The sequence below is a fragment of the Epinephelus lanceolatus genome, chromosome 18 (genome assembly GCF_041903045.1).
Source record: "Epinephelus lanceolatus isolate andai-2023 chromosome 18, ASM4190304v1, whole genome shotgun sequence".
In the NCBI taxonomy this organism is placed as follows: domain Eukaryota; kingdom Metazoa; phylum Chordata; class Actinopteri; order Perciformes; family Serranidae; genus Epinephelus; species Epinephelus lanceolatus.
The window spans coordinates 26728579-26756552 of record NC_135751.1 but is presented as its reverse complement, the minus strand read 5'-3'; the positions used below and the strand labels follow the sequence as shown (position 1 = coordinate 26756552).

General features: G+C 43.4%; 2 protein-coding genes across 2 annotated transcripts in view; both read left to right on the top strand.

Annotated features, from left to right (window-relative positions):
* fam20ca (FAM20C golgi associated secretory pathway kinase a) overlaps positions 1 to 9988 on the top strand; it is a 58396-nt gene extending 48408 nt beyond the window's left edge. The window contains exons 5-10 of the mRNA XM_033644276.2: positions 2163 to 2278; positions 4697 to 4877; positions 6110 to 6219; positions 6330 to 6411; positions 6688 to 6747; positions 8821 to 9988. Coding sequence (XP_033500167.2) covers positions 2163 to 2278; positions 4697 to 4877; positions 6110 to 6219; positions 6330 to 6411; positions 6688 to 6747; positions 8821 to 9079 — 808 coding nt within the window. The 3' untranslated portion in view covers positions 9080 to 9988. The remainder of the gene's footprint in view (positions 1 to 2162; positions 2279 to 4696; positions 4878 to 6109; positions 6220 to 6329; positions 6412 to 6687; positions 6748 to 8820) is intronic.
* A 9052-nt stretch (positions 9989 to 19040) lies between these two features.
* rai1 (retinoic acid induced 1) overlaps positions 19041 to 27974 on the top strand; it is a 68964-nt gene continuing 60030 nt past the window's right edge. Inside the window, exon 1 of the mRNA XM_033644255.2 lies at positions 19041 to 19319. The gene's annotated coding sequence lies outside the window, so the exon portion shown is untranslated. The remainder of the gene's footprint in view (positions 19320 to 27974) is intronic.

Here is a 27974-nt window from a genome sequence, read left to right as displayed (position 1 = left end):
CTGTAGGCTAAAGTTTCGCCAACTCTGTTCCACTCAGCTGGGCTGTGTGTTTGTGCACCTGATCCCAGGAGGCTTAGCTTTAGTCTTAAACAGGTCAGGGTCATTTGGACAGGTAATATACGGCGAGGCAGGCTAAACAGGGGCTGAATAGATATAGTGTTCTGACATAAGAGCCTAAGAAAAAGGGAGCACAAGAGTTTGAGACCATGAAGTGCGGGATTAACACACGCTTTTCCATCTAAATATGGGCAGAGGGTTTGAGTGTGTATTTGAAAGACAGGTGGAAAAGAGACACATACACACACCTTTTCCATCCTTGTGTTGTTTGGAAGCAGATGTTGGATGTCAATAAATGCTGCCTTTTAATGCCAATCACAAAAGCAGACAGTAAAGATGATGAATGATTTAACATCTTGCGCTGCTGCGATGATACAGATCACGTCTTGTACTGACAGGTTGGATTGGAAACCACTAAACATCATTCTCCTGTAAAGAAAACATATCCTGATGTCCCACTTTTTCTTTGGGCTGTTTTTATTTACAGAATGATGGACGTATACTGACTTAAAGTACATCCTGTTGTTGTGTAGGTATATAGGTAATGTACATTAATAGATAAAGAAGCAAGGAAGGTGCAGAAACCAGGAGCGCTGGCTGGGACAGAGCAGCTCACAGAGGCAGGGCAGGTGCTCAGTGTTCATAGCTCTCCTGGTTGGCTGGGGACACTCTAAAAATCTGCACCACCTGGGGCACCATGGGAGAATGAGCTGGAGGATGAAGATGTTTTGTTGCTGCATCTGTTCGGGGCAAACTTAAAGTTATGCTTTTACTTATTTTCTGTTATATATAAAAATTATAGTGCCAGATGTTCACAGTAAACACGGCCAAAGTTTCAAATAATGAGGTAAACATTTGTGAAAGTAGTTTAACAGGCTTCAGAGCATTCTGAATACTCTGTTTCCAATGTTTAAATATTGGCTATTTTTCACTGTAGAAAGTGCTGCTTAACTCCATTACAGTTGACCCTTTGCTAAGCCCCGCCCCTTTGTGATTGTCCAACAAGCGGTCACAGTAAGCATGGAGCCCACACTGTAACTAACTGCACTCCCTGAAGAAATATTATCATATTTTTGGAGAAATTAAATAGTGACTCCAGAGAGAAGCAGACAGAGGGGTCTACAGTCTATGTTTGAAGGATATATCCAGGATGTCAAACTGACTCAGCAGCAACAACAGGTTAAAAAGACAACGATAGTTAGAAGCTAAAGCCGAACTATAGGCTACAGATCACAGTGTAAAAGTGAACCACCACATCACTGCTGATCGCCACACAAGACAATGAATATAAAGGGAAACTTTGCTGATACTGAACCAGCTGCGTGGCATCGCAGTGTGTGCAGATGAACCGTGTTTGGCTTCGCCCCCGTGCTGCTGCCAGCACCAGGACCTCCGCCTCCAGACATGCAGGGATCTTCTAGGGAAGTCAATGCGATGATACACAGCTGGTTGAATATGAGCAAAGTTTCCCTGCTTCCCTTCACTGGTTCCTGTACAGCAGGGTCGCTCTTTGTTTCACTGTTACAATCATTAAAAAGCACAAGCAGCATGTGTATACATTCAGTAGACTATATCTTCAGTAGCTAGCTAGCTAACCCTACACTTTTAAGGGTTTGATTTTGGAACAGGGAAGAAACGTATATCTTTTTCCAACCTCTCCAGGTAACGAGTATCATTAATACACGACGTGCCCCAGGCACAACATTTAGCTCCAAATCCACAAAACCAGCCTGAAAATGAAGGAAATCTGAAACGACTGCATTAGAGTCAGTGGAGCACAGCTGTGTTGTTGTCGGGCCCTGGTCTGAGCTGCGGGACTTAGCAAGGGTCAGTTCCCTAGCTGCACTGATCGTTCAGAGATACAGATTGTGCAGTTATGGAAGGCCTGGAAAGTAGGTGAAATGAAGCGTTTCAGACATAGGGTGAATAGAGGTATGTAACAGCGTGAGGAAAAGTATTAAGTTTGAATGTAAACTTGCTCTACTAGTAACCCAAAACACAAGAATGAACCTGAAAATGAGCATAATAGGTCCCCTTTATGTAATTGGCAATTCACTGTATTTCAAATTTTTACCTTTGTCCACTCTGTCTGTCTCTGTCTGTAGGATCCTTGACTTCCGGAGAGTTCCTCCAGTGGCAGGGCGACTTGTCAACATGACGAGGGAGATCAGGGATGTGACGCGTGATAAGAAGCTGTGGAGGACCTTCTTCATCTCTCCAGGTAGAGACTCCGTCAGCCTCTGCAGCTTGGCACAGTGATGCTGCTTCTTGGCTGCTTCATGACAGCATTCTTTACTTCACAGAACAACTCTGGCTTCACTTGTAAGACACTGCAGCTTTAACAAACTGGGCTGGGTACAAAGAGAGTGATTGTAGTCTGAGTGTGTGTGTGTGTGTGTGTGTGTGTGTGTGTCACAGTCTGCTCAGTGCAAATGGCAAGAATGCGTGGTGATAAATACAGTCATAGCCAAAAGTCACCACAGGGTGGCACTGTAGATCAGATTATCCTCAAAAGCTCTACATAGATTAACAGATCAACAAAAATGTATTAAAACCACTCCATAAAACAAAGAATAAGATTGTTTCATTTAATCCAAATGAATCAAATAAAACAATGTTAACCCTCATTTTCTTAATCTTTTTTTTTTGTTGTTGTAAGATTATGGTTATAAATTGTCACTGACCACAGCAAATCAAGATTAAATATTTAATATTTAACAATATTTATTTATCTTTTTATTTATTGTTATTAGAATTATTATTATTATTACTACTATTTATTTGTAATTTTTTTTACATTCAGAGCTTTTAATTAATCTGTCATCATATTTTATATCATCACCATAGGGGGAAAAATCCTAAATCTGAGTAAGGTTACTCAACAGCATAAACAAATCCGTATTTTTATTTTTGTTATTAAATCAAATTTCTTTAATGACTGAATGTAATTTATGGTGCTGCTAGACTGCTCCGTTAAAACAGGTGCCACAGTCTGTACACAGCAAGCAGTTATTTGAGCACAGTGAAAATGTTTTTTTTAAAAGACTAAACACCAACAAATATTGATTGAGACAGAATATTTCATAAGATAAAAACATGTTGTGAATTTTGGAAATTAGTACATCTACCTTTTTTGAAGACATTTTGACTTTTGGACATTACAGTGCTCTGGAGTTATTGGAAACCTTTGGATCACACGAGTCGGAAACAATCCTATGTAGCCACCACTGGAATCTATAATACTAACAATATAAGCCTAAGTAGCCTAAACTTTTCCTGCAACTGTGCAGAAATAATATGTTTAAATAAAATGAACAGGCATGCAAAAAGAAAAAAAAAAAAAGCTGTGCAGAATTTGAATATTGATATAGAATTTGATGTCAGCGTTATAATTGCAGGGCTCCTGTGGATCCTTGAAAAGTCTTAAAAGGCACTGAATTTATTAATCTAAAAATAAAGCCTTAATTGAATATAAAATGTCTTAAATCAGTATCTAAAAAATAAAATCTTAATGCTGACATGGACAGTAGGATTTTATTAGTAATTTTTTCTAACATTGCATTGTAAAATCTCAAAATTATCTGCACTGGCAAAATTATTATTGGCAAAATTCTCTCTTTTTTTCTGATGACTTATCCAGTTTCTTTTCACATTGACATCATGCAAATCAGGGTAGAAGAACCAACAACACTCATTTTGTTTCTTTGAGGCACAGTTATCATTGTGGTATGAGGTATGATATGGAGAAGTGCAAAATCAACAAAATTACCTATTTAACCAAGATTTAACAGCATTGCTGAAACCAGTTCAAGGCAATACATAGGAGGCTTGGCGTTTTTTAAAGTTGATGGAATCCAGGCAGAGGGATTCTACATGCAGAGAAACACAAAATCACCATGTCATGTCTTATGTTACGATAAACATTTGGGCAAAACTGTCTCTAATCCTAAGTAACTGATGTTACTGATGTTTTTTTTTCTTCCCTCAGTTTTGTTTTTTGTAAAATTGGTCTTAAATTTCATTCGGAGTGGGATTACAAAGGTGTAGGAACTCTATGAACAAAGCTATTTGGTGAAGCCCCAGCGGAAACTATAGTCTCATTCAGTGTTTCAAATAGATGCATATTATGCAAAGCAGATCACTTGTCACAGATGTGTAGTCGTCAGGATGCTACCATGAAGAAGATTAGAAAAATATCATTGATGAACATTAAAGCAACAAATTAAACATCTGTTTTCTCAATATGTTGATGAGCCTGTGAGCACTGAGAGAATGAGGAACAGGTTTCCTAATGAGAAGGTTCAGAGTTAAATTATAAAATTTGGTTGAAAACAAAAATCAAATGAAATGCTGTCTGCACTTTGAGCAGCCAGTTTGATGAGTATTCACATCGTCTCAAAAGGACGACTCTTGATTTACTATCTCTGCTTGGTCAGCACTCTGCTCCCAGCCTCTGTGACCTGTGTTTAACTCTGCACCTGAGATTAGAAAACCTCCACCACTTTAATATTTCACTGTCTTCATCTTTTCTCCTCAACGTCTCCATGTTTGCCTCCTCGATCATATTCAGCCACGATGCACAAACCACTGGGTGCTTCCTCTTTGACACCATATCTAAATCAGTCTTTTCTCTCCTCAGCCAATAATGTCTGCTTCTATGGGGAGTGCTCCTACTACTGCTCTACTGAGCACGCTCTGTGCGGTAAACCGGACCAGATCGAAGGCTCGCTGGCAGCCTTCCTGCCAGACCTGAACCTCGCCAAACGGAAGACGTGGAGAAACCCCTGGAGACGCTCCTACCACAAGCGCAAGAAAGCAGAGTAAGACTAATGGACCACGTTCATGAATCTGTCATCACTCCTCATGATTTCAGAGTCAGGGCTTCAACTCTGCTGTATTTTTTTTAACATACAAACACCTTATATTTCTGTTTTTATTCTTTCCTTAATGGCTATTTTAACAAAAATTTTGAAGATGTTTGCCAGTCCATAAAAGTGTGACTGACCCTGTAACTGGGCTTTGAGTATTTGGGGAAGCCCTTTGCAGTCTGCTCAGTGGTTAGACTGAATAGGTCTTTAACTGGGATTCATCAGTCTAATAATCTAATCTAATAGTTTTAACTGTAATCTTAGGAGGACCTAGTGCCACTACGTGTGTGTGAGAGAGTGATAGGGAGTGGGAAGAGAAGGTGGAAGGTGGACTATTTCACACAATGTTTCTTTAAGTTATTAATTACTCAGAATGCCGTGGGTTTGGCCGCATCACTAAATGCAAAGCAGGCGCTTTAGTTGCAGGCGGATAACCTTCCACAATTCATCTCACCTGTTCTTTTTCCCTCATCAAACTGCCATTTTAATTGCTTGAAGCGGGGGTCAATGACTGCGTTGACGACACTGGCCTCTTTGTGTCTCTCTTTTGCCACCTCCTTTCAACTTCCTCACCAGTTTAATAGTGGGGGAACGCCTCGTCACTCTCCATATGTCATCTACAAAACACACCCTCCCAATTTGGCGCTCTATTCAAGCTGCAAAATCTTCCCAGCTCTCCCATTGCATTGTCTATGCCGCTGCTGCACTGCATCGGTACTGCTGCTCGCTCTTTCAGCCCCACCTCCACCCCCACCTGCAAGCTCCGGCTAAGGTGGGAAATATTTAATCATCACTCCCCAATATCTCATGTAGACATATCTGCAGGAGGCGATGAGGCCGGAGTCTAGACGCCAAACTCTAACTATGTTCTGTTGTTGAAATAAACATCTAAAACATGAGTTGTCTGGCTGAACTGATAAAGTCGTCGATTACCATGGCAACAGTTGAAGCTTCGAAGCTTCAGGTCAGCCCTACTTTCTGCCCTTTCAATTGTCGGTCTACTTGAACTATTGTGCAGCATTTGGTTCTCCATGTACCAATCAAACCCTTCATACAGAATAAAATCTACTTGTAAAGAGGACTTTCTTCAACTTAAATCATGAAGACCATTCAAATAATTAATGGTAATGGTAATTAAAAACTTTTTGTATATATATAAAATCATATTTTAAATGTATTCTCAGGTGGGAGGTGGATCCGGATTACTGTGACGAGGTGAAGCAGACTCCTCCATATGACCGAGGCACTCGACTGCTGGACGTCATGGATATGACCATCTTTGATTTCTTAATGGGTAAGAGTCAACATCACACATAAATATATCATGTTTACATGTTTATCATGTTGAATAAATGGCATATTTATGCATCTTTGTGTCCTCAAATTTTCTTTCTCCTTGTCCAGGTAACATGGATCGACATCACTATGAAACTTTTGAGAAGTTTGGAAATGACACCTTCATTATTCACCTGGACAACGGAAGAGGGTAAAAACATTCAGCTGCATTTCAAGTGTCTGTCTTAGCAACTACTAAATATTTTACCCACTGTGAGGAAACTAGTTAAATAAAAGAGACATCCTGCAAATTCGGAGGTATTACATAGTAAATAAATTGACCTACTGTATCTGCACACTGGAAGTATTTCTCAGGAAGCTCAACAAGTTTCATCAGAGCTAATGAGGCAAAAGGCTGAGCAGCTGTCCAACAAGCCAAGTCCAACAATGAGTGTGTCAGTGATCATTTCTGCTCCTTCCCTCGTAGGTTTGGAAAACACTCCCATGATGAGCTGTCCATCCTGGTGCCTCTCAGCCAGTGCTGCAGGTCAGTCTTTTGTTGGTTCATTTGGTCGGGTTAATGTTTTTTTGTCCTGCTAGCGACAGGGCTTAAAGGATGTTGATCAGACAAGTCAGCCTTTCCAACACTTAAGACCAAAGCACAATATCTCAACAACTTCTGGCTGACTTGCCTTGAAATCTCCCACAGAGAATGAGTTGTTATGCATTTGGTGACCTGGCCCAGGGTCTGAAATCAGCACCCGCCACCCGCCAAATTGTTGGCAGTGGTGTGTAAAATTGTCAGGCCATCTGGCACTTTGGCAGACAGGGAAATGCACGACAGAAAGACACATTTAGTAAGATTAGCATATGACTGGATAGAGCTACACTTTGGAAAGGCACTCGCAACTGCTGTATGGAAGCAACGCTATCAGCCGTAGAACCATAACTTGCTCTGATTGGCAGTCAAAGTTCGCCAAATCCTTACCAATGACCATCGGTTTAAAAGATGTTGCACATAGGCACAGTACATTCATGAATGCACATGCATGTGTACAGTACCCTTGACCCCAGAAATGTAAGGATCCCTGAAAGCCATGGCATAACTTATACACTGAATCTACCATGCACGTTATGTTTTATGTGTAAATACATCAAGTGTAGAATGACAGCATTCTTTACTTCACATAATGTATAAATGATCTAAATGTTATTCCTTTAATTAGTCCATAGATTTCAAAAGTGGCAGATAAAACTTCTTATTGGCATACAAACATTACTTGATTGCCACATTGGCAGGTAGTGAAAAAAGCTAATTCCAGACAATGACCTGCCAGCTCCTCCATCACCATCATCCTTAGGCCTCATATATATATATAAGAAATCTTATCAGAAATCTTAAAGTCTAATGTCAGGATAACAGCAAAATGTGTTCACTACCAATTCATGCTTTTAAAGGAATAAACTCTTTTCCTCTTTAGACACACTTTTAGATTTTGTCTAGCATTACCCTTGGGCTTTTCAACTTCAGCCACAAAAACCTCAACTAATGGGTGAACTGCTGTGGAATGAAAGCTCCTAAAAGTGGCCTTGCGGCATTTGCTTCAGCACCACCATCAGGACAAAGTATACTTTTTTAGCACCTCTATTTGTGCATCTACAGCTGGAAGGATAACCTTACTAGTTTATGAAAAGTGTGACTTCCAGATTGATGTTTTGATTCACTAATGCGAGGCATCCTGGAGGCCTATAAAGGGGGCAGTTCACCACCAAATCAAAAATGATCAGTTTTTCTTCTCACCTGTAGTGCTGTTTATCAATCTGGATTGTTTTGGTGTGAGTTGCCATGTGTTAGAGATATCTGCCACAGAGATGTCTGCCTTCTTTCAAATTTAATGGATCTAGATGGCACTCAGCTTGTGGTGCTCAAAGTACCAAAAAATACATTTGAAAAACTCAACAACAATGTCTCTTTACAGAAATCGTGACCTGGTTACTCAAGATAATCCACAAACCTTGTTGTGAGCAGTTTCATGTAGGAACTATTTTCTTTCTGCCAAATTGCACCCCCTAATTGTATCACTGTGCAAAAGGAAGCATGTATCTGCTGCTAGCTCACCTAGCTCCACTGAACTCAGCCAAGGAAGAAGCTATTAATGTTTACATCTCACGCTTGATGCACGCTTCCTTCTGCGCAGTGATACAGTTGGTAGGTGGAGCTTAAGAAACAATAGTTCCTACATGAAACTGCTCAAAACAAGGTCTGTGGATTATCTTGAGTAAAAGGGTCATGATTTCTGGAAAGAGACATTGCTGCTGAGTTCCTCAAATGTATTTTTTGGCACTCTGAGCACCACAAGCTGAATGCAACTCACAACAAAACATTCCAGACTGATGAATAGCACCACAGGTAACAAGAAAAATATATATTTTTGATTTGAACTATCCCCTTTAACCATAATGTTCCCACATCCTGCTGCATCTCTACTTCCATCTCTCCTATAAAGGCAAAAATGGCAAGAAAAATACATGAATACATCTTTTATATTGTCATCACATATTCAGCAACATTAGAGAGTCGAGTTTAATTTAAATTAATCTCTTCAATTATTCTTTCCAGGGTGAGGAAATCCACCTACCTGCGTCTCCAGCTGCTGGCCAAAGAGGAGTACCAGCTGAGCGCCCTGATGGAGGAGTCCCTGCTCCGTGACCGACTGTCCCCGATCCTCATCCAGCGTCACCTCCAGGCCTTGGACCGCAGGCTCCGGCTGGTGCTGCAGGTCATCGCAGGCTGCATAGAGAAAGAAGGTTACATTAATGTGGTGGAGGAAGATCTAGTCGGGGACACGGCCACCCACAGGAGCCCCGGCCACAGGTAGTGAGGGCGAGACTCAAGGGTGACAGAAACTACCAGTGACACGTGAACTATGGACCATTTGTGTGGCTGTTCGACCAATGGGATTGCACCAAAAAGTCCCACTTCTGATATCAAGCTGAATTCAGTGAATTCCAAGACTTGCCATCATTGCCTCTCTGGAAACTGCTTTTAGGTGTGTTTATATAGAAGAAATCTACAAACCCCACAAGAGACTGTGCTCACACAGAGGCTTTGTATTTGTTAGATAAAGATGTATTTTGTTGTATAAGACATAAAGGAACCACTGCTGTGTTCTGATTTTGTCCTGTTTGTTTTGAATATGGAGGCTATCAGTTTGTTTTATGTGTTTTATTATATTAGTCCATAACCAAATGAGAGCGTACACTGACTGGGGCAGCATATGGTCAGACAATAAGCTTTATCAGTTATCACAATGTATGAAAAGGTTGAGAAAGCGTATGGAAGCTATTTTACTTTTCTTTTTGGCCTGGCACAAACAACCTACGGACAGGAGAATAGGAGTTTCCAAACAGTGTGTTCTCTTTATCTTTATAAGCTTTTTGTCTCGGCACAGACTCGGAGCGGACAGATTGAAAATGTTATCACACACATCTGAACAGCATAAACAGCTGAGTGCAAGTAGATTTGACACTGTAGTTCAAACAGTACCTTCACTTTGCCTTATTCTGATTTTGTATCTCTCTCTCTTTTCCCATCTCCGCTGCAAGTCGAGCTTGCACTACAACACACTTTGATAGTATTCTCCAAACCAAAAATAATGCAAAGAGACCAGAGTGCTGGTCCCAGGGTTCCCATTCAGGAAATTCCTGGAAAAGTTATGGAACTAGGAAAACTGTTTTCAAGGCCTGGGAGTGGTTTGAAATTATAAGAATGTTTTGGACATTTTAAATCTGCATTTTTTTGCCCATTATTTAAAATATGTTCATGAAAATTCAACACATTCTTACTGCTAACTTGTCAAATGCCAACGCTTTGTCAGTGGCACATCAAGTCAGAATATGATGCACTAAGCACCCCTTAAGCGCCAGTTTTTGTCGTTCAGGAACAAGAAGTCCATTTACGCTTGTTCTATTTATTGTCACTTTTCAAAATAAACTTAGAACACAAGTAAAAAAAATGTTTTAGGTAAACTTCATCATGGTTTGGCTAAAAATAAGTAAATTTTTCAATAAAGTAATGTAACATATTATACCATTATAACATAATAAACACATACATCACTAGCATAGTATGGTACAGATACAGTACTAGCATATTACATTGTTATTAAAGTAACTTCACTGACTTTTGGTTTCAAATGGGGCAGCATGTTGATGCAGTGGTTAGCATTGCTGCTTCACAGCAAGACGGTACTCCACCTTCCTCCCACAGACTAAAGACATGCAGCTTAGGTTATCTGGTGACTCTAAATTGCCCCCAAGTGTGAATGTAAGCCTGTCTGTCACTGTGTGTTAGCCCTGCAATAGTCTGGCGGCCTGTCCAGGGTGTACTCCCCCTCTCATCCAATGTCAGCTGGCATAGCCTCCAACTCCCCGCAACCCCAAACAGGATAAGCAGTGACTGAAAATGAATGAATGAAAATGACAAACATCTCCTGGGTGAAAGTCCAGAGTTTGTTTGACCCATCCACCTCCACTCCTGCCTACCCTATGCAGACTTTCATACTCTCTACACTAAGGTAGTTGCCCAAGTGTCAAAAATACTGTCACCCAGGACTTCTTATACCGCCACGAAAGGGTGCCTCTGTGCGTCGGTGTCCAACGATGATGGGCCACTGACCAAGCATCAGTATTTGACAAGTTGGGAGTGAGACCAGGTTGGAAAATCCCAAAACATGCCTAATGTTGGCGAAATACATTCCTTTTATTACTGATTTAAAATCTAGTGCTCTGCTGCGTGACCACTGAACTGTTACTCGTATCACGTAGCACACGTTGGCATATGCGACTAATTGGTGGCGGGAATGTCTAACAAGCAACTTAAGTTAGCAAGCGCTAGTAGTTTGCTTATCTGCAAAAGCCTTGGAAGTGTTTGTTAAATAACATATGGCTTTGGAATGACTGATGTAACACATGGCTCACGAGAGAGGAAGCACCTGCACCAAAATCTGGACATGTGCAACATGAGGGCAGCAGCTCTGGTGAGCCATGCTAAAGGGAAAAAGCATCGAGACAACCAAAAGGCTGCTCAACAGACTGATAGCGTCTGCAGATGTTTCATATCCGTTAGCACTTCTACCAGCCCGGGAAGCGAGACAACTCTGCCCATCTGATTCAAACTACTTAAATAAAGTCATGCAGAAGGGATAAAATGATAAAATATTATGGAAACCGTTAAAATATGTGGGAACACTGTGGTCCATTAAGCGGCCATTTCATTCCAATGCACTACCATTCATAAATGCCATTCTTAAATATAATTTTACAATTATTGCAATGCAAAATATTACAGTTTGTATGTTGTGTCATTTTTATGAGATTTCATGTCCAAATGACTATTGATGTGTCACAAAGAATGAAAGTGGTTTAATGAACTCTAGGTTATGTTGCTTTATATCTTGGGAAATATTTACCGTAGGTACTTTAGCATTTGGATGCTATTTAAACCGATGTTCCTTTGAGTACTTTTTTATGTTCACACGATAGGAAAACAACAAAGCTATTTGATTTTCGACGCTGCGTTGCAGAAGTGGTCGCCATGCGGTTTTCAGTTTCCTCCTGACAGTCCTGTGCACTGGCTGACTTGGTACCTGTGCAATGACAGAAATACAGTACTTGAATGTTTTTGGGTTGGCAGTATGGACAGGATTCATTGAGCTACAAACGGTGCAAAGCCGGAGTGGCTGGACTCGAGTCTGAGAAGTGCTTTGGGGGTGATAAAGAGGTTAAAACACCTCTTTCCCACTGCAGGGAGAACCTCCTGCACTGTTCTCTGATTTTCATATTCTCAGTGTACATATCTATAAATACTTTGAAGACCTAACAAGCTGCACCGCACAGTGATTTGCTTCTGTTTTCTGCTATTGCATTGTTACTGTGAAGATCTGTTTACTAAATGATTAAAGTGTGCAATAAAAACAAAAGTGAGGACTTATCTGTTATTATGTGGGCGGCTGGAGATTTGATTGGATGTGTGGGTGGGTGGGTGGAGGTGAATGTGTCTTGTTTTTAGGAAGGACAAGTGAGGATCAACAATACTTGACTCAAGAGCATTTAACATTTGTCTGTCAGACCCATCCAGAGGGTGCAGCTTTATTTATATCACATGAGGACAACTCTTCATCACAACCCTTTAACAAACTGAACAGCACATGTAGGCAGCTTCAATCACACTCTGTGGCAATAGCAAAGTCTCATCTTCTACAAATCAAACCAATTAAGCTCAGTGTGGAAACTCTCCTGGCTGCTAACCACTACAGGTGAGTAAACCTGCAAACACCCCTATGAACATTTAATTTAGAATGCTACTGAGCCCATGTTTTTATGTCATTGTAGTGGGTAAATATTAATTTAGTCATCCTTTTACCCAAAGGCAATTATTAAAATACGCACTGCTTGCACTTTAACATAAAAATAACATGATTTTACAACATGCGTCCACAAATTATTGGAAATGTAAAAGTCTAGATCCCAACTCCCAGTTTTTTTCTTATAGGAAAGTTAAGACCAAGCTGGAGCTGCAACAATTAGTCATTAATTCATTCATTCCCGTTACCACTTATCCTATTGGGGGTCGCACAGGGGCTGGAGCCTATCCCACCTGACACTGGGCGAGAGGCAGGGTACACCCTGGACAGGTCACCAGACTATCACAGGGCTGACACATAGAGACAGACAACCATTTACGCTCACATTCACACCGACGGACAATTTAGAGTCACCAATTAACCTGCATGTCTTTGGACTGTGGGAGGAAGCTGGAGCACCCAGAGAATACCCACGCTGACATGGGGAGAACATGCAAACTCCACACAGAAGGGCTCCCCCACCCTGGGTTCGAACCAGGAAATGGTAGAAAATCTGTGAGTATTTTAATAATTGTGTCATTTTTCAGGTTACAATGTCAAACATTTGCTTGTTCCACTTTCTTAGATTAGAGAATTTGCTGCTTTTCTTTGCTATTTATGATCATACGAATTTGGGGGGGTTTGACTGTTGATTGGACAAAAGAAGCAAATTTAGGCTGTGGGAAATTGTGATGAGCATTTTTCACATTTTTTGACATTTCCTTAACTAAACAACTAGTCTAATAATCATGAAAATAATCGGCAGATTAATCGATAATGAAAATAATCATGAGTTCATCAACCATTGTTTATTCAGGGAAAACTGACTGAGCAGTAAGCTCTTTTACAGCAATGCCCTGAGTTCACATTCAATGGGCTGGAAGGATACAAATATATAATTACAATAACGTGATGGGAAAAAAGTCCATAAAAACAAAATAAGCAGCAGTAATGTATATCAAGTATTATAAACAGCAATAAAAATCATGAAAAAGATGAAAAAGTTGAATAATAACAATAAAGTCTGCCATAAAGGACGGAGCCATAGACCTTGCTACAGCCATTTCCATAAGCCTGAGCCTCTGATTGCAAGAGAGGACACAAGGCAATACATGGTAAATTGACTTTTAAAAAAGTGCTGTAACACTACATGTCACATTCACTTGTTCACACACACTCATACACCAGTTTGCCGAGGCTACCATACAAGGTGTCACTTCCTACCCAGTTACAGTGAACGTTCACACACTGACGTCACAGCCATCAGGAGTAATGCCCAAGGATACTTTGACATGTGGACGGGAGGAGGCGCGAATCAATAAAGCAGAGTAAAGGACAGCTGGTACGTGTAAATAAGTGTTGTTTTGTACTGAATTACTGGAATTAACTTCAGTTTCATGTTGAACAACAAAGCCTATGGCAAAGTGAAGTGTATAGAAACTAGAGATGTATTTCTTTACCTATTGTAAAACAACAGTGATAGTAAAGCACATCATGGCGCTGTCCATGGTGCTGAAGAACTATAGTGGTGCTGTCTGTGTGTGCTATGGACAGCACCACGGACAGCTCCGTGATGAGGCGTTCAGGGGCCAGTAGATGAGCAGTGATGGGCGACGTGAGGACGCTTAGAACAATGAAGTAGTGGTTTATTTGTGGATTTAGACTGATTTTATGATGTTGAAATTCTGTTTCTCTCCTCAATCTACCGTTAAGGCCAGGAAAAGAAAGACAGTGCCAGCTCTCACCTCAAATCCCTCTCTCTTATTACTAAGAGTCAAGGAAGAAACCTTGGGTGCGTCGGTGGCTTAGGGGTAGAGCAGGCGCACCATGTACAAGACTGTTGCCGCAGCGGCCCGGGTTCGAATCCAGCCTGTGGCCCTTTCCTGCATGTCATCCCCCCTCTCTCTCTCTCTCTCTCTCCCCCTTCACGCTTACTTGTCCTGTCCAATAAAGGCAAAATGCCCTAAAAAATATCTTTAAAAAAAAAAAAAAAGGAAGAAACCTTGGTGTAATCCTGGACTCAGATTTAAATTTCCACAGCCACATCAAATCTGTTATTTCATCTACCTACTACCATTAAAAACTTTTAAAAAAAAAACTTTCAAAACAAGCTGTTCGGCAACTTCAGCGTATTCAGAATGCTGCTATTAAGGTCCTGACAAAAAGTAGGAAATATGACAACATTACTCCACTTCTAAAATCCTGACACTGGTTACCTGTCACTCAGAAAATTGGTTTTAAAATCTTGCTGCTTGTGTTAAAATCACTTTGTGGCTCAGCGGCAAAATATATCTCTGACATGCTGGTGACACATGAATCTTCTAGGACCCTGAGGACATCTGGGGCCGGCCTATTGACCGTCCCAAGAGTCAGAACAAAACAAGGTGAAGCAGCATTTTGTTATCATGCAGCACAAATCTGGAATAACCTCAGAGATGATGTTAGGCCAGACTCTGAACACTTTCACGTTAAAGCACACTGCCTACTCCACCCTGTAATAACTGCAACTTTATTTTTAAACTCAATATTAAATCATTTAGTAATCATTTTTACTTTTTAGGTCTTTTCTATCTTTACTCTTTTCTGTATACTTTATTATGTTTTAAACTTTAAAGCACGGTAAAGCACTTTTAATTGCCCTTATGTATGAAATGTGCTATACAAATAAGCATGCCTTGCCATTAATGATGTGAGCAGTACAGCATGAGAGAATATAAGAATTGTCTTTATAATCGGGTTTGGGATTTTACATGGCTTCTCTCCATGTAGTTAAAATAAAATAAATAAAAGCAGTAGCAGAAAACAGCAGAAGTTGCAGTGTAATGTTTAAAAAAATGATGCTTGCAAGTACAACATTAAAAAATAAATTTAAAAAAACGGCATTCATGACTCCTGGTTTGTTTACAGCCACAGAAGTTGTACGGATTTTCCCTCAGCAGAGGGCGCAAGTGTACCGCCGCTCTAATGAAGGAGCTCCAGCAAGAAGCTGTTCCGCTCTAAACTCACTGGGTGGCGCTCGAGTCTCGTGGTCATGTCTGAGAGATCTGCATCTCTGTCATAGACATGACGCTGCTTGTTGCTCTAAATTAAGGCAATGAGCTCATTTTTCAAGCGATGTCATCGTAAACCTTCACTTGAGCTGAAGGATACAGAAACTACAGACACAGCAGGGCGTCAGTGTGATGCTGTGTGACATCCCAAACAAACTGCACTTCAATGCAGTGACCACTGGGCTGTGCACTAGGATTGTGCAACAGTAAATAGTTGTTATTGATTGGTTTGATAAAGTGACCATAACACAATTTATAGTCATCTAAGTTTTGGGTTCAAATGAGTCAAATTTGGATGTGCTGATTTTTTTTCTCACATGACACACTTCTTTAATAATTACTTCTCACCAAATGTGAATTATTTTATTCCACCTGATCTAAAATAAACCATAAACTCTCCCACCGTCCCCCTGTCGTCTACCCTTCACAGCAGACCACCCCACATCCTCTCACCTGCTTCAGAGGCAGCCTCTCCTGCCTAGCAACAGTATCCAACACCACTGTCCTCCCGTCTCTATGGCAACAGAGAGCAAACCCCCTTTCCTGCCCTGCCTCCCATTGATCTAAGGTGTGTGTGTGGCTGAGTCCTCCACGACCCTGACCCTTACACCTCCCCCTCTCCTCGGTTACTGAACTTCTTGGAGAGGAAGAAGCTGCACCTAAACGCACCACAACACAAATATAATGCACTAATGAGTACTTCACGTGCTGCTTAATCACTGACACACTAATAATAATAATATGACACTGACATCACATGACAGGGCAAATGTTGTTTAGAGGTGACCACAAGGCCTCACCACACACAGACCAGCACCCCCTGCTTATATATCTGCACACACGCAACCTGCACCCACAAACACACAAACAGGCCCGTGCGCGTGCATCAGAGCGTATGGCGGGCTGAGATGAGAGGAGCTTTCAAACGCTTCTTCAGAGGCAGTCGTTTTTAACCCCTGTCCATCTCGATTGATGTCAGCGCTGTAGGCAAAATCACGCTTCACTCAGATCCGCATTGATCAAAACAAACGCATCCCGGGGAGGACAGCTCACCCAAATGCTTTGGCCACGTATATATGCAGAGCTCGGCTCCGTGCATCTGCTGGTACTGATCTCCAAACTGTCGAATACTAATCAACACATCTCCCTTAAAAATATGACTGATATGGGTTCTTGCTTTTAGGCCGAGCGGGGAGAGAAGCAGATATCTGTCAGGGTAACATCTTCATGCCTTTTCATCTCCTCACAGCGCCTGCTGAGTCTGATTATTTGCATCTTTTATGGAGAACTTTACAAGCTGAACCACGTCCCGTGCGTAATGACACAATGCAGTGTCCCTCTCTGAAACCCCGGGCCCCACATCCGCCTTGTTTTTCAGCCGGCTGAGCAACACCTTGGCGATAAGCGTGCCAGTAAGGAGCAGGCTCTGTGTCTGAACTCATGAATTATTAAAAGGCGACTATTTCGCGGCTGCAGCAGCTAAAATTAGGAATAGCCTTATGTTGGCTATAATTAGAAAGCAGATGGAAAGCGTTCATTTATAATCGTACATGGAAGGTTTTGACGTTTCCAGGTGAAGATGCAGTGTGTGTGTGTGTGTGTGTGTGTGTGTGTGTGTGGCTTCAGAGTGAGCCTGGCGACAGAGACAAAACTCTCCCCGTCTGTCGTCAAGGTCAGACGGAGGCGCATCCTTTTGCGTCAAGAGCACCGGGAGAGAAATTAAACTCCAAATCAATTGCCCTTGAATCAACGTGCACGTGTATGTGAGATTGTGTGTGCACGCGCGTGACTGACTGGCTGACTGACTGCCAACGCGTGCGTGCATTTGTTTGTGGAAAGTGAGGGAAAAAAACAGAAAGGGTTGTGCGTGCGCCGCTCTTGAACGCATCTGTCCATCCTGGCGTGCGTGTGTCTGCATGCCAGGAGCTATCACGGGCCATTGCATGTACGGCGGGGGAGGAGGAGACGGAGAGCCGCCGCTTGCAAACCCGATGAAACACCCTTGGCTGCACAGGAGAAATTCAGAGTGACCGAGATGGGCTGCGCTCGGGCGCGCTCGGCGCGTTGCGACAAACGCTCCTTTTTGCACGACACAGCAAATGAAAACAAGGAGAGGATGCTAATTATTGACGCGCGCCTGAGCAAGCTGCCAGCAGCACCCTCATCTGTCACTCAAGAGGAGGAGGAGGAGGAGGAGGAGAGGAAGAGAGGAGGAGGAGATGGCTGAATGGGAGGAGAGTCACAGTCCCACTCCCCCTCCTCCTCTTCCTCCTCCCCATCCTCCCTCCCTCCCTCCCCTCCCTCCTTATTTTCATTCATGGCACAATCAGTGACACACGCATACACATATCTCCCCCAAGCAGTGGCTGGCTCAGTCCCTCTCCATCAAAAGACCGCTCTCTCTCACTCACTCACACACACACACACACACACACACACACACACATTTCTACAAACACACTCTGTCCTTCTTCCTTTTGTTATCTAATTTTCCTCATAAACACAAAAACACACTGCACCCCCCCCTTCCTCATCTTTTCCTATCGCTGTCCCTCACACTGGGATTTTGGTCATCTCTTTTCATACATGAGTAAACACACGCTCAGAGTATGTCTCACAAACACACACACGCACAATTGTGTTTCCAGACACACATGCAGCTTCCTCGCCACCCACTCAGAGAGAGAGACAGAGGGAGAGAGAAAGTGAGCGAAGGAGGAGGAGGAGGTGGAGGATGGAGGAAGGGAGGGAGGGAGGGAGGGAGGGAGGGAGGGAGGGAGGGAGAGCAAACCTGAGACAGAGAAGGGCTTTGAAGCCGCCGCTCACCCTTTCTCTCTCCTGCCGGGTGCTCCTGAGTGCATGAGGGAGAGAGAGAGGCAAGGAGCAGGTGGTCCCATGGCTCAACCACTCCTCTCCTCCCTCCCATCAGTATATCAGCAATCTCTCTCTCCTTCTCTCTCTCTCTCACACTGACACACACACACACACACGCTCAGTGTGATGGCAATCACTCCACACCACCACCCCCCATCTGCTCGCCCTCTCTCCTACACACACACACACACACACACACATATACATACATGCGTGTGGTGGCTGTCGGACAGACTGCTAGACTCCCCAGCAGAGGCTGCAGGACCAAGCACCCCAACACCCCCTCCTCACCCTCACCTCCCCCCAACACCCACCACCACCACCCCCCAAGCTAATTCCATTATACATTCCCGACTGGAAGGAAGAGGGGCTGTCTTCTAATTGCTTTCTTATCCCCCTGAGTCCCCCTCACTCTCTCCTCCTCCTCCACCACCATCACCCACCCCACCTCCCCTCCTTTCAGCCCGCCCCTCGCCCTGCGTGCACTCAACATGGCAGCAGACAAGCAGAGGAGGGAGGCGAGCTAGAGAGCAGGGGAGAGAGAGAGAGAGAGAGAGAGAGAGAGAGAGAGAGAGAGAGAGAGAGAGAGAGAGAGAGAGAAAGAGGCAGGCAGGCTGCCACTATCAGGGAATACTGGTGCCATTTTCAGCATCGCAGGGTAAAAGGATTGAGCCTCGCTGCTGTCCGCTCGGCTCGGCTCGGCTCAGCTCGCCTCGGCTCAGAACAGCTGAACAAGAGGGTGGATTGGAGGGACAACAGAAGGAGGAGAGCACGGCTGACCCCTAACACAGGTACCACGCTTTTCCCTGTCATTTGTTTCTCCTCTAGAGCAGGTATGCATGATGGGCAGCAGCGCTGTGCAGATGGAAGCGAGAGCAAAAGGGGAGAATGGCAGAGGGGGGCGTGTGTGCGTGTGTGTGTGTATGTGTGTGCCGAATAGAGGACAGCAGGGTCCCTCCTGGGACTGCGTTCTATTTTCACTCACTGGGTGCTTTTCACAGTGTGGGGAACATTCGCCTCCCACACACACAAACACACACACCCCCAATACCAGACACCTGCCTCAACCCTGTTTTCCACCAGCATCTGTCCAAACAACAGGCACAAAAAAATGAATACAAACACTGTATCTGCCTGCGAAACACTTTGGAGAGCATGCAGGGAAACATGAGCTGCAACCTCTCTGTTTGTCTGTGGTTTGTTTGTTTTTTGTTGTTTTTTTTTCCCTCCCTAGCTGCATCCCAAGCCTGAGCCTTAGGATGTGTTACGTAGTGCTATAACGGGACGCTATGTCAGAGCATCGATGTGTCATAGCACGCTGTTTACTCTGCCTATTGCATAAGGAGAAATCTGAGAGACATACACACGCTCGCACATACTCCAATCTTATGAAACCAGTGATGGAGGCAGATTGTGGCTCTTGTAATCTGTGTTTACATGAGGTTTGCGGATCCATTACTCTGCGTTAGTGTGTTTGGTATGTTTTGCTGTGTGAGGGATAGAAGGTGATGCATTGGTCAACATCGGGATACATCTTCTTATACGTGCTATTTATAGTATGGCTTTGCCTGATATGTGCTGACCACTCATACACACTGTACGTTATAGAAGTGTGTGTGTGTGTGTGTGTCTCATATGCTGCATAGGCTCACTTCAGAGGCGGCTTTACTACAGTGTGCCATTAAAAGATGCACTGAGACTGCAGTGTCACTGCTGACTGAAACTGATGCTACCAACAGCCTCGCTCGCACCGAGGAGAGGGAGAGCGGATGAGAGAGATGGATTGAGAGTGAAGGAGAGAGGGAGAGGGACGGAGGGAGGGGAGGAGGACTGAGAGAGAGGTGTGACAGAGAGAGGGAGAGGAGGGGAAAAAAAGCTAGAGGGGGGGTGGAGACAGACACGGCAATATGTGTTTGTGTGTGCGTGTGAGTGTGTGTATGTGTGTGTGTGGGTCTGTTTGTGTGTGTGTGAGAGAGAGAGAGGGAGGGAGGGAGAGAGGGAGGGAGGGAGGGAGAAAAAGAGAGCGCAACAGGGAGGAGGGGGTAACGACAGAGATAACGCAGAGAGGGTGTAGAGAAGTGTCAGGGAGAGAAAACAGAGGTGAGATAGGGAACAGCGGTGATGTGTGTGTGTGTGTGTGTGTGTGTGTGTGTGTGTGCCTCGAAAGATTGTGTGTGTGTTTGTGTGTGTGTGTGTGTGTGACAATGTGCGCAAAAGAAGAATGATAGAAGGATAGAGCAGGAGGGGGGGAGCGTGATAAGAGGTGAAGGGAAGGAAGAATATATGAATGGAAGATGAGAGGCTGATCCCCCAGCAATGCAGCGACATGGCCGCCATCAACACGTAAACATCTGCACTGGGATAAACTGTGTGTGTGTGTGTGTATGTGTGTGTGTGTGTGTGTGGACACTATTGTGCTTGCATAAACAGCCTGGAAATGCATCTTTGTATACAGTCAAAATAAACAAGATACATTGAATCTCGAGTACAATCGTACAAAAATACCTACAGTATGTATATAAATCTCTTCTCCAGAAGATGTGATGTTTTCAGCTGACAGCGGAGTTATTTGTAGCCCATACTTCACTGCGCCTGTGTTTTTTGTTGTGTGTGTGTGTGTGTGTGTGTGTGTGTGTGTGTGTGTGTGTGTGTTGTTTGTGTGTCTCAAGGTGTGTGTATGTGTGTGTGTGAAAGCAATATTTCTGTAGTCAAAAGAAATAGATAAGACAAGAGCCAGCCCATTGGCTTGGCACAGCATGGCATGGCATGGCATGGCAAGGCAACGTACCTCGAATACGCAATTGCTGCTACAGAGACGAGGAGCTAGCACACACACACACACACACACACACACACACACACACACGCACAGAGACGCACACTCTCCTTCTCCTCTGACTTTTTTCTCCTTCACACACACACTTTCAGAATAACAGTGGGTTTCCTGCATGATGCAACACAATGAAAGGAAGCTGATTATCATGGAGATTGGGAGGCGTGTGGAGAACAGGTTTCTGCGCGTGTGTGTGTGTGTGTGTGTGTGTGTGTGTGTGTGTATGTGCATGTAAGTGTGTGTGATGGTCAGTAAAGGGCATACTGAAATTGGCAACTCATTGCTGTGGTGAAATGAAAGGTGAAAGCTCCCCTCTGTGTGTCTCTCTCTCCCTCGCTCTTGCTTCCTCCGCCTTCCTTCCCCTCTCTGTCTCTCGGCCTCAGACCAAAACAAATATATGAGGTCAAGGAGAGGAGAGGAGGAGAGGAAGAGGGGAGAAACTGACAAAACAGGCCAAATGAAAGATTGAGAAACAACAGCCTAAATGAAAAGCAGATAAGGAAAAGGAGGAGAGGGCGAGACTGTTGTAAGGGACTTAAAACATCACCTTTCTTTCAGCGCTTCTCCCTTTTAATCGTCCTGTCTCTACATTGATCTGTCGCTTTGTTTATATCCGATTTCTCAATTACCCTAGCCTCATTTTTTAACTAGATCGTACTTTCCGTGTGTGTGTGTCTGCGTGCTTACGAGCGCCACACTATAAGCCCAGAGTGCCCACCTAATTGCCCCGGAGGCTCATGGTTATTTACTGTGGGGGGTTATTAGGCAGACAGAGAGAGAGCGAGACGGAGAGAGGGAGACTGTTTGTCCCTCATTAAAGAGAAGTGCCACGAACACAAGCAGGGCTGTAGGGAGCAGCCGGACCACAGCACCGTCATTAAAAGCACACACACACACATACATACACACATAAACACAGTCAGCTGCTAATGAATGTGGACACTCCACCTATGACTCATAGAATGCTGTTGGTATTCATGTTGGATGACAATCCCTGTTTCCTTTTATAAATAGTATCAAGTCTTCCCTGAAATCATTGCTGTCGTGGTTTTTGTTCACTATCTTAACTGATGGCGAGGAACACTGTAACAGTAGGATTCAACAGCACAAACATAAAAAATATCTTGTACACAGGGTCAGATTAACCTGCTGGGGGGCACAGTGGAGCCACACAGCTTATTTTTGCCCCCTTGCATAAATGTGCAGGAGCCATCTTGGGGTGCAAACTTCTAATTAATCAAATTTATAAAGAGTCAGTTGCCACAGTGAAAAAACTTGTGGCTTTCAAGGCCCCTGAGGATCTGAGGCCCCTCGTCAGTTTCCCAGTTGGTATTTCAGATTTGCTTGTACATCTTACACTGCTATGGTACAAGTTTGGGATGTAAATCTGTAGGAAAGATAGTTGATGATTGCTGTGTCTCATTCCCAGGTCATCAAATACAGACATTTGAGACATAACAATCAACTATCTTTTTCCAGCATTCCATACCACACTTTTCAATTTCAATTCTAAATGGCCAGAAGGTAGGGTTAGAAATCTCTAGGCACCTCACGACTTAATTCAAGTCCAATTCAGAGGGCCACCCATTGATGTGTGGACCCCCATTCTGAAGCCTCGAGTTCAGCAATTTGGTTGTCACTGTCTTGTTTTTTTGGAGCCAGAGGTGACCATATTTGGATGGGAGGGTGGAGCTGTAGAGGAGCGAGGGGTGGATCTGACTTTAAATATGCGTAACTTTAAGCCTGTATAAAATGCAAACTTCCCCTGTACAGTTGTCATCAATGTTGAAATTAGCAACAGAGACCAAAACTGTTTTTGTACGAGTCTGTAAACATGTTTATTTCTGCTGTAAAGTTGGGCATTTTAACATGAGGGTCTGGGGGATTGACTCCCCTAGATTCGGCCCCAAGTGGCCATTAGGGGAACTGCAGTTTTTGGCACTTGCGCGTTAGCTTCATTTTTCGGCCCCAGAGGTTGCCGCTTGGCTACAATCCAATCATAAAACAAATATTAATGCATCAAAATTTTTGATTCCCATACATTTTTTCACTGTTTGACTACTTGCTACTTTTAAGACATATTTGTAATGATCCATAATAATAAAACAGGTGCATTTACTTTCATTATCTCTTAACACAACAGTAATAACAAATGAAAGACCTCAGTCAACAACAGTATGTGCTAAGCTCATCTACGTTGAATGAACAAGTAGCCACACCATCAGTCACAATCTGAACAGCCTTTTCCATATGAGGTCAAGCGGCACAGGCGCAAATATCTGGCTCATTCAGCTAACAAGCTAGTGTAACATCACTATGATGCTTCACACGTACCAGATTCACACTGAGCGCAGCTGTAAAATGCTGTCTTATGTTAAGACTGGGTCAAAGTTGTCTGAAGTCAAAGCAACAAAGACGGCCACAAACCATCTAATACACATTACGACACCCAGCTAAATGGAACCAGCGCACTATGTTTTTGTCAAGTTGTCTTGGCCTAGCAACAGTTACTAAGGGGGGCGGGACTTTGGTTCAAAATGATTACCGGCAATCATAATGTCAGAAATTGGGTGTTAAATTTTTGATTACTGACTTTTCTGCACTGCAACATAATCTTTCAAGAGAGAATTACAATGCATCTAAGAATCAATTATTTTCCCCACCCTGTCACTGGATGTGCAACGTTGTCAGATAACAGCATGACTTTGATGCAGAGGCCTTGTCACTGGAACTTGGTTCAGCTATCACAAGTTTAAAGCCCAAAAATGGACAGCACAAACCATGAATAAACATGATCCCACATTGACCAACGCGTTTATTAAAAATGATGCACTCTTGTTTTGTGTGTGAAGATTATTGGCCTCTCTCTTGTTGTCATTTCCGATACCCTCATGGATTGTTGTGGATTATCCATTGCATAAAGCATACACACACAGAAACACACACGTGCTCACAAAAGTGTAAACACATGGTCTACAACATGATGTCACACCCAATCTCTAATACAAACACAAACACAGAATACAAACACTGAATCTTATCTCATCTCTCTCCCTGATGCTGACATCTTCACACACACACACACACACACACACACACACACACACAAGTGGAAACACTAACACTCCTTCTTCATGTGCTTCATACAAGCTAATACAGACACACACACACACACATACACACACACACACACACACACCATGCCGTGTATTTCCAGGAGCTTAGCTTGAGTGCACCGTGAGAGGGCGGGTACACGCTGTTCCAGTGAACAGTATACCACGGCTGCTAACCTAGATCTGATTACACACAGTTGCTCCTCACATGCACAACTGTGTGTGTGTATGTGTGTGTGTGTGTGTGTGTGTGTGTGTGTGTGTTCAGACATGTATGTATGTGTGTGTCTGCACTTGAGCCTAATGCAATTTGCAGGTAATATATTTTTATTGGACCAGCCAGGACAGTGTCAGTGCAGTGTGTTTGTCTTGTGAGGGCTGATGTATTTCCCTCCGTGATAGTGAGGAACATCAGAGCAAGGGAGCGATGGAGGGGGGAGGAACAGGGGGGATGGTGGTGGAGGGGAAGAGCAAGGGGTTACCGCAGGGAAGAGAAGACAGAGGCTGTGATGAGCGAGGAAGAGAGAACGTGAGGAGGGGGTAGAGAGGAAGAGGGAAGGCTCATCTGTATGCTGGTTACTGTGTGCTGCTTGTTTGATCTGGAGGGAGTACTTAGTGCTGGATGGTGGGATGCTGCAGAGTGGGGAAGGCAAAAATAAGGTTCCTGCAAGAGTGTGTGTGTGTGTGACGGAGAGAGTGTGTGTGTAATTAGGTGTGAGGTGTTGGGTGCAGCACTTTGCTCATTAAAAGGATCTGGCTGCGGTCCAACCCTGTGCAGTTCATCAACTGTCCTTCATGTCTCTCATCCTCTTCCTCCTCTCATCATCTGTCCTCTCCTTCCTTCTTCACTCTGTTTTTTTCTTCCTCTCCTTTCTCCGCACTCTATCCTCCCATCTTAGCATCACTGCAACAAAACACTGCTTTGCACTGGTCGTCCTGATAGATGGTAAAGGGGGAACCTAGGATGGTGGTGGGGGGTCTTTCATCCCTGATGAGTATTTGATCAAATGCGCCTCATTAGAATCGAATATATCATGCTTGTAAAAGGTCAGTAATGAACGCATTTGCACATATTGGTACTAATAAGTGTATGTGCCAGTATGAAGTCTCGCAGACGCTTCATGTGTAACTGTGGGAAAGTGCTTTTTATGTGAAATGGTGTTTATGAGACTGGCAGCTTGTTAGCAGGATACACCTGTTGGGTGACTAAATAAATATTCAAACTTAAAAAAATCAGTGAGAAATAAGACATACAGGTATGTGCTTGTTAACGACACAGATTGGCAATGCTGTGTAGATGCAGGGGTGTGTGGGAGTGACAATCCAGGGCCCCAGTGGGATGGAGGCCCTTGAAAAGCCTGGCATGAAAAGTTTAGGTTTCTTTAGTGACATAACTAAATTTAAAATGACTTAAAAAACACAGGTATACAAACAGAATTTTTTATTAAAAAATTGTGAAGACGGGATTTATACTTGTGCGTCAGCTCTATGCAGAGCCTACGCCGTAGCCGTTGTGAGCATTCATACTTGTGCGGTGGTGTGTCTGTGTCACTCTGCAGATACACCTGTGAAGTTTAGTTGATTCAAAACACACCCAAAAACACATTAAACATGTCTTAAGCATTCACAGACAAAAACTTGTCTTTATCTGGACACATTTTCCCCACAAACACAACATGCTAATGTTTTTAGCACAACCCTATGGTGTTTTACATTGTATAAATTAGCCTAGCAGATAGCGGACTTTTCCTCTACTCATTTGAAGCCAAGGACAACAGCAACATTTAACAAAGGTATTGTACAAAATTTGGCTCCATCACAACTCAAAAGGTTCACCGACAAAACGACTGTCTTATACTAAACACGTTTTCCAAACGAATATCACATGCTCATGTTATTAGCACAAGTCTATGGCATTTTACATTGTATAAATTAGCCTAGCAACAAGCGGAGAAACTTAAAATGCTATTTTTGTGTGGTCTTTACTGTCTCCACAATGTATTGTTTCTTATCTGTGAAGTTAAAGTGAATAAAAGCTTCGTTTCCACTGAGGGAAATGGTTTCAGCTTACAATAAGGTCTGCGTCGCAATGACGTGTAGTTACATTTCCGGGGAGGTGCACATCAGGCTACAGCATAGGGTATGGCGTAGGCTCTACATCCGGTGTCAATTTGACCCATTAGTATAAATCCCACATGATGCTGCTGGAGCAAACATACGTCATGTCTTACCCCAAGAAAAGGAAACCAGGGCTCCAAAAAGGAAAGAGAAAGAAAAAGGAAAGCAAACTGACTTAAAAAAAAAAAAAAGAGGGACATGGATCAAGAGAGGAAGGGCGGGGGGCCCACAGAGGCTGCTTATGCATTGGGCCCAGAAATTGGTGCTACGCCCCTGTGTATATGTGCACTAGTGGGGCTGAAGAAATGCATAATCAGGGCTTTCTTGAATACAGTGATGCTCTTCTGCAAGCATATGGAGAATGATATGTGCTTATTATTATTAAAGTTTTCGGGGTGAGTGTGCAATTGCGGGGCAAAGTTTTATTCGCCTGCACAGCTGTTCAGCACTATAACCGGCAAGCAAGGCAGTAATTTTAGTTGGGGCGTGCTTTAAGAGAATTGAGTGTGTGTGTGTGTGTCTGTGTGTGTGTGTGTGTGTGTGAATGTGTGTATATGTGTGTGTGTGAATGTGTGTATATGTGTGTGTGCATTCAGCTAAGTGAGTGCCTTGCTAAGTAAAGCCTGCGCCGCTGCTGTTTAGCTGTCTGCCAGAGAGACAGAGAATGAAAGCGAGAAAGAGGAAACAAATCAGGCAAAGGCAGGAGAGAGATTTCAGGGGAGAGAGAGAGAGAGATGAAAATCATACTGGAAGGAGTGAAGAAGAAGAAGAAGAAGAAGAAGAAGAAGAAGGGCAGAGAGGCAGATGGAGGAAGCAAGAAGAGATGAGGTTAGGGGAACAAATAAAGAGTGATGCCAAAGCAGGGATCAGGGAGCTGTAGAGGGAGAGAAAGACAGATCGGGGGAACAGAACGACATCAAGAGAAAAACAGAATGCAATATGGATAATTTGAACAAAATGGAGGAACAGCTAAAAGTCAAAGATGCAGATTGTTTCGTGTATGTTTGTGTGTGTGCGAGCGAGAGGAGAAACAGAGAGGTGGAAATAACAGCCATTAGAGCGCACAAGGAAGTGTGCGATGGGACCAGGCAATTATTGTCGAGAATCGTACTGGAACCAGAAACTGTCACCAGCTCTCTGTCTCTCCTGTGTTCTGATCACGCAGCAACAACAGTACTTTGAAAAGTTTTCTTCCCACCTATTCCCTCCCCACCCTCCTGTGCCTTCAAACAGCTGCTGGAGTTACATAATCCGCAGAGAAACGTTGAGAAAAAGCAAGATCAGAGACAGAGAGAGACGGATAGAGGAACCAAGAGGGAGAAATGTTACAGAACATATCCTCCGCCATGATATAATACACAAAACACCCACTTCCACATGCT